We start from the raw sequence: 12,134 nt of genomic DNA, 5'->3' as shown, positions 1-12,134 counted from the left end.
CGTATTTCTTCCACTTTATCAAGAAACCCTTTTTCCATGATAAGCTTTCTATCTAACAACTGAATATGAACCGGCGCCTTTTATAATGAAATGAAATGCCATGTCATGCAATCAAAATAAAACACAAAAAGTCAGTATCACATATGAACATAGAATATAATCAAGAAATAATAAAACGCCTAATAGGATGTCTACTAGGGTTCAGTGTAGCTCTGCCTAGGGTGGATTCCTAAGGTTCATTATATGAAGTTCGGCTTCTAGGGCAAAGGTACCCGAACCAGCAGATTCCTCGATCTTCACCCATTATAGGCTCATATAGATCAAGTTTGGTTCGGGGGAATACATCTTCCCTATGACTATACGGAGATGAAAATCTCACGAAGGCATAGGTACCGATGTATCCCGAAAGCGATCCACTATCCTATACGAAGGTGAAAACCTCACGAAGGAATAGTTTCTCACTCCCACTTAGAAGGGTAAAATCATGCAACTCATGTATAATGCAAAGATCAATTAAGCAAGAAAACAATGAATGCAAAAGGATCTCATGAATTTAAAATTTATTTTCTCGACTTTAAGACAAAAATTAATCAACTTTGTGGCTCGACTCTCAAAAGGTCCCCAGTGGAGTCGCCAAGCTGTCAAAACCTTTTTTTTTGAAAACAAAAAATCTAGTTGTTGACTTTAAAAAACAAAAATTGGGAGTCGCCACCAATCTTTTATTGAGGCGTGACTGGATCACCTAAAAAATAGCTTTGGTCTACGAGTTTTAGAAAAATGGATCTGGGAGTCGGTTACATACAAGGAAGGATTAGCACCCTTGTAACGCCCAAAATTGGTACCTAGTTAATTAATTAGTGTCTTAATGTCGAAAATTTAAAAATATGATCCTTAAAAAAACGTTACTTATTAAGACCCTTATCATTTCGGAGAAAGAAAATGTCACACCCAATACGTTAGGGCACGACATTCTAATTCCTCAAATATGAATTAGTCCAAAATACTCGTGTAATAAAATTTAAAAGAATATTCATTTGTTTAAGATTTAAGAAATCGCGGCCCAATACGTTAGGGCACAATTTCTCAAAATCCTAAACTTGGAATATTTCCTTTGTTATTATTTTTTTAAAATCTTTGTCTCGAGAAATCAATACGTCACATCCAATACGCTAGGATACAACATATTAAATTCCCAACAACAAGCTTTTCATTTTATTTTTTGATTAATGAGCAATTCTCGATTGTTAGATTTAACGAAGAAAATTGGAACCCAATACGTTAGGGCTCAATTTCCTTGAAAATCCTAAATACGAGTATTATCTCAATTTTGAAATTTTTCTATTTTTAAACTCGAGTAAAAAAAAGTGATGTAATATTATATTGAATGCATGTATAAATGTCGCTATAACAAATAATAATAAATACCACAATTGTATAGAAATAATATAAATAAATAATAAATAAATAAAAATAAATCAATGACATGCAAAGCATCAAATAAATGAGCAAAATAAAAAAAATACTTTTAAAATATAAATGAAAACATAAATCGATAAACAAAAGAAGGAAATAAACAAAACGCGTAAAGAATAAAAGGTACATAACATATTCATTGAAATTATGAGGAATAAAATACATGATTTACATATAAAATTTGAATTATAAAATATATAATGCATTTATGAAAATAAAGAAAAAAATATAAATATACATATATAAAATTTTAAAATATATGTGTTAAAAATATAAATATGTACTTAAGCATTTTCGAAAATATATAAAAAAAATATGTACATATATATAATAGAATATTTGAAAAAAATAAATATGTATACATGTAAAATATATTAAATAATATCTACATTTAAAAAATGAAAAATAAATAAATATATGTATATATATAAATATGAAAAAAAATATTAGTTGAAAAATAAATAAATATGTACATATATAAAAGAAATAAATATACATATATATAGATTTAAACAATAATTACATATGAAAATTATAAAAATAAAAAATAATAAAAATTACATTATTAAATTTTAAGAAAAATATTAAAAAGACTAAATTGAACTACAAATAAAAAATCTGGGGTAAATTCACAAATAATTGAAGACTGGGGATCATATTGAACACGCTAATAATTCAGAGGGGCTGGAAATTTTCTAGTATCTTGCTTAATATCTATTTGATTTGCAATCTTGATTTTCTTGCCATTTTTATGGTTTATTTGTTGTATTTCCTTTCTTTGGTGCAAGTGAAGATCGGGGCTGTGGTGCTTGGTGGCTACGGCGCAAAGGTTTCCTCAGAAACCCTAGGAGTTTCTGACATTGCTTTGGGCCATTGTTTTGGGCCTCTGTTCATTTCGAATTTTGGGCCACATAAGCCCATTGTAATTTGGACTGTTTTTGTAGGCCGGGTAAAATCTTAGTATTACAGGAATCAAATGACATTTGTAACCTCATTTATAATCCAATATATTTTATGTAATATTTATATGGGTATACAATTATTTCGCTATTGAAATTTATTTCATATATATTTAAAGTCATAATGATTATATTTTAATATTTATAATATAGATTATACATTCAAATAGTTAATATTAATAATGAGTTATAGTAAAAAGTTTTATATTCTTACTAAAATATCATATTATGAATGAATTTGAACATGATTTGAATCTGTATTTTACTTGATAAGCATGTTTAAAATAAATATTTTATTTCTGAAAAATACTTTATAAGAGTAATTTTAAACACTTAAATCTTAAACTAAATATTTTAAAAATGTTTTTTTCACAATATTTATCAAAAACAAAGAAAAACTAGTCTAGAGTGTAGACGTTTAAATCATAGATTGTGTGTAAATCTGACCTAAATCCGATTCGAATTATCTAAGTTATGTTTTACAGTTATTTCAAGGCTCCAAGTTAAAATTTTTGGATTTTACTAATCACAAATTTTATTTTGGTCAAGGATACAACAATAAAAGGGGAACACGTGGTCTCACGTGTGATACGCTGAGACGTTAGTGAGTGTCAATAAGTCTTACAACAGGCGGCGCCTCCGCCCTTTATTTGTGTCAATTTCTATCGCTCTCACAAGTAATCTCAAATCTTAAATAGGGTAAAATATCCAATAAGTACCTGAATTATCTTCATTTTATCATAAAAGTAATTCTTCCTTTTTTCTATATTCGAAAGAAATTTTATTCCATGATATTTTTTTTCGATAAACTTTATCGATAGCAAACTCTGATCATAAAAGTTTACTATTCTTATGGAGACTCACTCCATGAATGCAATTATAAATATTTTAATTAATAAAATAAAAATATGGAAAAATGAGATAGTTTTATTTTAAAAAGCCAATTACAATTATAATTTTCATTTTATGCTTTAATTTGATTTTTACCTATTGAGTCGGTGTTATTGAATTGACACTAAACTGAATAAACAGCTTTATAATAATTTAGATATAGATTAAGAGATCACAGGTACCGTTGACATAGAAGTTAATATAAATATGTCATACTATTTGTGTAAACGAAATGTTAGATGTTTAGGCTTTTTTTTTTTTTTTTTGTTATGGATCGGATATGAATATGGTTTTTTGAAGAAGGTGAAACGGGCTTGGATGCACTTGAAAGACGAGCGTTGGAGTTTATGCTATGGGACATTCTCTTAAATTTTAAGTCAGTAAAATGGTAAATATTATGAAAGAAAAATAGATTTGTAAAGAAGATGAAGATTGAGGGACTTATTTATGAAATTTAACATATCTTTCAGAACTTGTTTTGTTTTTAATGCACGCACGAATGGGCCCAAAACATAATGTTTTAAACAACTCCTTTTTCTTTATTCAAAAAAGAAAACTCTATTTTTTTCTTTAATTTAATGAACAAAATTTGGTCTAAAGTCAGGGAGTTTGACCTGGCAACCTATGTAATTTGTAAGCATTAGCCGGCTGCTGACTATATAGGACGTTTGAATTTCATCTTATCATCAACCCCCAGCCCCAGAAGATTCATCCCACCGCCGTTTGCTCTTTTTTTTCCTTCAATTATTTTCCTGTCCCCATTTGTGCAATTCTTGTCCTTATTCTTCTGTTATTTTCCTATATATATCCGAGTCTGGACATTCTAAAATTACAGCTCTATCATCAGCTTTATTCAAAAAGCTTTGCAATTTGATTAAGAAGTTGTCCCCATGGAAGCTTATTCTTCATATGCTGCTGCCGCTGCTGCCTCGAGTTCAGAAGAAGCAAGAGGGTTGAAGGCTTCACAGGCTTCATTTCATGGATCACTTCATTCCGTGCGTAAGCCATTGTCAAAGCCCTGGAAGAAGCCAATTGCACCATTTCCTCCAACACCACCAAAGGTTTACACGGTCGACCCTATAAACTTCCGGGACTTGGTTCAACAGCTGACTGGTGCACCTCAGTTCATGTCCCAATCTCATAATCAGACCTCCACATCTCAGTTTCAGGCTCAGCAGCCTCAGCAACAGCGTCTCCAAAGAGTGGCACCTCCCGCTCTTCACGTTGCAGCACCGCCATTGTCTAGGACAGAAGTTTCTGCACCATTGCATCTCGTTTCTGGATTATACCACACTACATCCCAGAACCAGAATTTCTCAGATAATGCCATGTTTACTTCGAATTCACTTGGACTGACCTTGTCACCATCTTTGTTTAATTGGTGCACTTTCCCCATTCTCAGTCCCGGAACATTGGCCAGCTTGGAGCAAAGCACTGTTCCTTAGATCATACATCAAGCTAGCTAGCATCAGTACCTAATTACTATATATCTGCTGATAGTTTAATTCATGCTTATTACTAAGAGAATGTCTGTAAGATTAAAACTACATTCTTTTGTTGTTGTAGTCGTTTACATATGTCGTAGAAGAAGTCTTCATCTCTTGCATTATAATGTATACTATTTCACCCAGTCATCAATAAAAAGCTACCTGATTGTTTTGGAGGAAGCTTTGGAATGTCATCTCTAAATACATACCAAAACATTTCACCAATTGGTGCATTAACAGTGTAGTAATGAGTTGATAGTGTTTTTCATTATGAAATAAAGAAGGATTTGATTGTTTAGAGCAACTTGTCAAATCAACTCACTTTGATTAGAGAGGTGTACTCATCAAAAACACTTCGCTTGAAAGTCACACTCGTCTTGCATAATTGCCGATATCAGATATTGTATACTTTGCATATAGATCTCACTCAATCACATCAAAACCTATGTGAAACTACTTACAAAGATAAGACTTTTTATAACTACCAAAATGCACATGTCAAATGTTCACCATGACTCAACAAACTTATTACTTAGCGAAATAGTTGGGGTTGGAAATATATTACTGTAAACAAAATCGTTAGCACTGACAAGAAACTAAACTAATAAATAAAGCAATCACTATGCCATGGAAAAACTGCTGCCTTAGAAATGATTTTGCCTTGATCAGTGTAATAAAAAATGAACGTCGTCCCCCAAGGATAACATAGTACTTCCAAATTCGAACACCCGAACGAGGAAGATGAAACTCAAAAGGATTGCTCTTCTCGTAAAAGTCGAGAAATAAACTGGAAGAAACTCAGGTAAATCACACTAGGTTCAATTCTCAGGAAAGATTGGAGGGGTTATAGACGATCCCGCTTAAAACTCAATCTCCTAGGCAGAATGTTGCACTAATATAAACTAGTAAAACATCGGAATTTTTAGAGAGTAAGAACAGGAGAGAAAAGAGAGAACTGAGTTTTCTTATTTTTCTGTGTTGTAAAAAATGAATAGAATAGTCTGTTATTTATATTATTTTCAGTAGGGGCAAAATGGTAAAATAATAGTTTCAATTTTCAAAAATAGTAAAGATTTTCCTTAATAGAAAATATTCTGTAACAATCAGAGGATTTTCCTCAACCGAAAAATATTCTACAACAGAAAATATTTTGAAAAAATATTTTTGATTTTACATTATCAACATTCCCCCACTAATGCAAAAGAATTGGAAAATGTTTTAAACATGAGAAAGGGCAAAACATGATAAGAGCAATAGCGGAATTAGCTACTTAAGCACTAGTATCTTGTGGATTTGAACTAGTACGTAATGAAATGAGTGATTCTTCTCTTTAACAAGTGGACGAATCTTAAACTTGTTAAGATAGGGGTTAACTCATGACACACGACTAATCTCAGGTCCAATTAAGTTCTACATTAATATACCTTGGAATGCTGGTAAGTGCTTTAAAAAAATAACCCAACGTCTTTCATAGAAGGTGGCTAATCCTTCACACTTACGTAGGTGATTTCATCAATTCTATCTCAATATAGACCACCCGGATCAGGGCTATGAAACCATTAAGAGCATTTAATAATCTTAACCTCTTAGTTTTAAAATTTGGTGAATTTATCAAGTCTGCCTCAATAAAACCACCCAAACTCTGGATAAGAATTCATTAAGAGTAAGAAACTCAATAAGCCATAACAAGGCATTCAAAACAACCCAAAATCAAGTCTTAAACAAGAAATATCACCACATACAACCAATATGCCCTTAGGCACCTCAAATGACAACTTAAAAAGTCAACCAAGTATCCAAACTTGCCTAAATGACCAAATACATATATGCATATTCAAGCCACACTTTACTTTTCATCATTCTACCATATTAAATACACATCAAATATGATAATGCCACATATATATATGCATAAAAATATACCAAACACAAGCCATATAAGTGGCTAATCTCAACAAAACAATTATATACCAACATTGGCCAAATTAACCTATACATGCCATTATAACCGGATTAATTTACTGAAAGTACCAAAAGGACCAATGGATAGTGTGAAATAGCTCCGACCAGCTTTCAACCCGTACGAGCTTCTGAATTACTATAAAACATGGAAAATAACACAAAGTAAGTATTTAAGCTTAGTAAGTTCGTATAATACAGAATTTAACTTACTATATATCCATGAAATAGGTAAGTAAACAAAGCATATCTCAAATAATTTGGCCAAAATCCTAAACACATGATCACCAACATATTACCATGAAAATCACATATAAGATCCAACACACATGGTTGAAAATAATCATATTTCATGTAAATATCAGTAATAGTTCATATCGAACTCATATAATTTTGCAACAGAACTGTGCCCGTTGAACCATTTAAAATATCGTTGGATACACAGGTAGTACACACGAGGTGAACTGAACTGTAATCCGTTAATTCATATTCATGTATGCCCATACGAGCTATGAATCGGGAGGCTCATACAAGCTGTAAATCAAGAAGCTCATACGAGCTGTAAATCGGAAAGTTCATACGAGTTACAAATTAGGAAGCTCATACGAACTGTGGTGTGCCTGCAACACATGCAGGACCCAAACCAAATCGGTAACCCTAATGACATGTCATTTGTATCCTACGGATGTCTAAGGTTCAAACGGGACTTGGTAATCGTCGGATATGCCATCGATATTGATACATGGCAATTATACAAATCACATACATATGATTTAATTAAAACATACAAATACTAATTTTAATTACAGGAACTTACCTCGACAAATGTACGTAGATACGAAGGCGACTAATCAAATATTCTCTTTGCCTTGATCTAACTCTGTACGAGGTCTGACAGGATCTATACAAATGAATTTAACTCATTTTAATATTATTCGCATTCAATTTAATCCAACATGGAATTTTTGCAAAATTACCTTTTTGCCCTACACTTTTAATTCCTTTGTAATTTAGTCCCTAGGCTCGAAAAATGAAATTCATACAATTTAATCCTTACTCAAGCCTAGCCGATTTTATACATATTAATAGCAGCCCATATATTTCACAAAATTCACAAATTTTTACCATAAATTTATCATCTTTTTATATTTAATCCCTAATTAATAATTCCATCAAAATTCTCTTTACAAAAGTTGTTTATCTAACAACAACCATTCATTTTATATTATCAAACTTTAAAATTTAAGCATATTCATCAATGAATAAACCCTAATACTTTAACATTTTTTGCAAATTAATCCCCAAACTAGCTAGCCTAAGCTACTACGATCTTGGAAACATAAAAATCATCAAAAATGGGAGAAAAATACATACCTAATTGAGAAAAATAAGCTTGTCCAAATTCAAGCTTCCATGGCTAGGTTTCTTTCTTCTTCTTCTTCTTTTTTGGTGGAAGATGATGAGAATAGATTATTTTATTTTATTTATTATAACTTTAATCACTAATTTCTAAAATTACCCTTAATAATTTATTCAATTTCTAATTATGACTACTCATGCTTAACTACTAAGCACTTTAATGGCCTATTTATTATATAAGAACCTTCAATTTAAAATTCTATAGCTATTTAATACCTTTAGCTATTAGAACACAATCTTTGCACTTTATGCAATTTAGTCATTTTTATCAAATTAGGCATGTAAACGATAAATTTTTTTAACGAAATTTTTATACGATATTTCTATCATATTGTAGACCATAAAATAATATTAAACTAAATTCTCTAACTTTGAATTTGTGGTCCTAAAACCACTATTCTGATTTCACTGAAACGGGCTGTTACAACTCTCCCCCTAAAGAAATTTTCATCCTTGAAAATCTTACCAAAAAAAAGATTCGAATATTGCTTTCTCATAACTTCCTCAGGTTCCCAAGTAGCTTCTTCTATTTCGTGTCATTTCCAGAGAAATTTTACTAAAGCTATGTTTTTATTTCTCAATTCTTTCACTTCTTATGCCAAAAATCTTCTCGGTTCTTCACTATATGTAATGCCAGGCTGAATTTCGACATCCGTCAGAGAAATAATATGTAAAGGTTCAGATCGATACCTTCGTAACATAGACACATGAAAGACAATGTGGATTCTTTCAAGTTTTGACGGTAATGCTAATCAGTACGCAACAGGTCTGATTCTTTTAGTAATCTCATACGACCCAATAAATCGCGGACTCAGCTTTCCTTTACGATCGAACCGAAGAACTTTCTTCCAGGGTGAAACTTTCAAAAATACCCTGTCACTGACTTGAAACTCTATATCTTTACGTTTAAGATCTGCATAAGATTTCTAACGATCTGAAGCTGCTTTTAAGCTATCTCGAATCACTTTCATTTTTTCCTCAGTCTAGTGAATCAAATCAACCCTGTGTATCATTTTCTCACTAAGGTCAGTCCAATATAACAGATTTCAGCATTTGTGACCATACAGAGCCTCATACGGTGCCATCTTTATGCTCAACTAAAAACTATTATTATACTCGAATTCGACTAACGATAAATATTTCTCCCAATTACCTTCAAACTCTAAAACAAAACACCAAAGCATATCTTCAAGAATTTGAATCACACGCTCGGACTAACCATCGGTCTGAGGGTGAAATGCGGTGCTAAAATTTAATCGCATACCCAGAGCTTCCTGTAACTTTTTCCAGAATCGCGGTTTGAACAGTGGATCTTTATCTAAAATAATAGAGACTGGCACTCCGTGTGGTCTGACAATCTTTGAATCATATAACTCCGTTAATCTGTCAAGAGAGAAATCTATAGTACTGGAATAAAATATGCAGACTTCGTCAAACAATCAATGATAACCGAAATGGCATCTTTCTTTTTCAGAAATAGGGGTAACCCTAATGCACAATCTATAGTAACTCAATCTCATTTCCACTTCGGCATCATCACTGGCTGTAACAGTCCTAAAGGTACTTAATGTTCAGCTTTAACTTGCTGACATACCAAACATTTAGATACAAAATTAGAAATATCACATTTCATTCCCAGCCACCATGTAAGGCCCCAAAATTTAAGTCCTTAATTTTTGTATGTTTTGACATAAATTGCTTGTTTGCTTTAATGGCTAAGTGATTTGGGTGTGTATGGGAGTGTTTGAGAAGCCTGGGTTCAAGTCTTTGCTTTCGTAGAATTTTTAGTTTTGCTCTAAAATGAATCTGGACATAGGCAGGTAGGCCTTATAAATATTAGTGTTGGTTTTATGTCCCAAAATGAGCCTATGGTATAGTGGCAAGGTGGCATATGAAGTTCCCTTGAGGTCTGAGGTTCGAGTCTTGTGCTGCACTAAGGAGTGTTTATTTTATCACATGTACAATGAGGTGGTGGAGTTTGACTGAAATGCTGTGGAATTTGAATGGAGGAGTGTATCATGGAGAGAATAGTGGGATTATGATTGGGTGGAGAAAATCAAGGAGGGATAAGGGGAGAGGTTTTAGGAGAAAATCAAGGAGTTACTTAGTGAGGAGAGTTATGTCGTTTGGGGTAATTGAGGCATTGAGAATTCAGCTAGGGGAGGGGGTTGTACCGAATTTAGTCTCTTAACACTAAAGGTATTCAATTTTGGTTCTTTTGTGGAGTTTCTCTATCAGTTTATTTTGATTTCGGTGAGTTCTGGGGTTTACGTTTTAGTTTGGGTGCCGAATTTTACCAAGTTCTAGAAGTTCCTTCTTAGGTTTGTTCACTTTTCAATTTTTTTCTCTTTCCCTTTTCTTTCTGTTTGCCAAATATTCCTCCATTCTCCCCTCTCACTTTGCTGCTGAATCCTCCTTTCTCCTTTCTCCTTTCCCCTTTCCCCTTTCCATCTCTCTCTTGGCCGAATCCCTTTTTTCTCCTCCTCTTTTTCTTTGACAGGTTATCCCTCTCTTTCTTTCTGTTCTGATATTATATTACCTTTTATTATTTTCTTCTCTTTTTGACAGAAAGCGATCTCTCTATTTTGAGAGTGGTTCATCTGATTATCACCTTTTACCCTATTTCTCTGCGCTGATCTTCTCATCGTTGTTTTTACTATCTCGGTGCTGCAAGTATTCTTGGTTATCGGTAAAGTTTGAATACTCTTCACTTTTTGTTTAAAATCGGTTCTCTTTCTTTCTTTTTCATTAAAATTGAATACTCCTCTTGGCCACTATTTTAGCCTAGTTAGTTTATGAATATCTATGTTGTGGTACAGGTAATCGTTAAGTGGGTGACTATTTTCGGTTAGGAGTCTTGAAGGAGTTAAGTCACCCCCTATCCAGCAAGGTAAGGATGATGTGTGGTTTAAGTGTTATTAACTGGGTGTCTTGCTTTAAGGGCTGACTTGTGATTTGATTAAATTTAGGTTGGTGTGCGTAGAGGCTTACGCGTTTCTCGTAATCAGGTGTGTAATCACACCATCTCTCAACTACAAATCCGTAAAAGTAAAAAAGTCAGCAAAGATAGAATCGAGACCATATGGGCTTGCAAATGCTCGTGTGGTGAATCGAGCCCACGAAACACGATGTTAGAATGTAAAGGCCTCCACGAACATTTTTATGGGCTTAGGCCGTAATGGGCCTAAAAAGACCAAAATACCCTCAAAGGGTAAACTCACTGAAATACCCTCAAAGGGTAAAATGATCGAAATACCCCCGAAGGGTAAAATAACTAAAATACCCTCGAATGGTAAAATGACCGAAATACCCCCGAAGGGTTAAATGACCGAAATACTCTCGAAGTGTAAAATAACTATTATACCCCTAGGAGTTGAAATATGTGTATGACCGATTTACTTTATGATATATATATGACTGTTACTCAATATGACATACTGCATACACGTATGATATATGACATAACATACTGCATGAGGTTGGGATTCTGATATAGGGAAAGTATACTGTACTGGTGGTTTTGCCACATATACTGTTACTGGCAGCCTTGCTACGTTACTGTTACTGGCAACTCTACTGCGTCATTATTAGTGGCAGCTTTGCTGCGATATAGGTGTGTTTGTTGGGTGGGTTGATTTTATCCCCACATGGGATGTTAGTGGTACGGAGTGGTGTGTTGGCTGGATTGGGATAGGTTGCATAATTGTATTGTACTAATTACTGTATTGGGCTAAGGCCTTAGCCCACTCACTGTTACTGTACTGGGCTTAGGCCCACATTGTACTGTTATTGAATAGGGCTCAGGCTCAGGCTATTACTGCATGTTGTATGTGGATTGTTTGGTAAGGGATTACACACAGAGTTTCGTGAATTGAATAAACTGGCTATCAAGAATAAGTATCTTTTACTGAGGATAGATGATTTATTTGATCAGTTTCAAGGAGCT

At 33.2% G+C, this 12,134-nt stretch overlaps 1 protein-coding gene across 1 annotated transcript; it reads left to right on the top strand.

Annotated features, from left to right (window-relative positions):
* The first annotated feature begins 4,035 nt into the window (after window positions 1–4,035).
* LOC107947443 (uncharacterized) lies at window positions 4,036–4,986 on the top strand. Its single transcript, XM_016882099.2, has one exon. It carries the CDS (start codon window positions 4,214–4,216, stop codon window positions 4,766–4,768), a length of 555 nt encoding a protein of 184 aa, XP_016737588.1. The 5' UTR covers window positions 4,036–4,213; the 3' UTR covers window positions 4,769–4,986.
* Window positions 4,987–12,134: the final 7,148 nt, after the last annotated feature.

This window comes from Gossypium hirsutum, chromosome D12, assembly GCF_007990345.1.
Source record: "Gossypium hirsutum isolate 1008001.06 chromosome D12, Gossypium_hirsutum_v2.1, whole genome shotgun sequence".
NCBI classification, from domain to species: Eukaryota; Viridiplantae; Streptophyta; class Magnoliopsida; order Malvales; family Malvaceae; genus Gossypium; species Gossypium hirsutum.
Note: the sequence above shows the minus strand (reverse complement) of the source record. Positions and strands in the feature narration are given on the sequence as shown.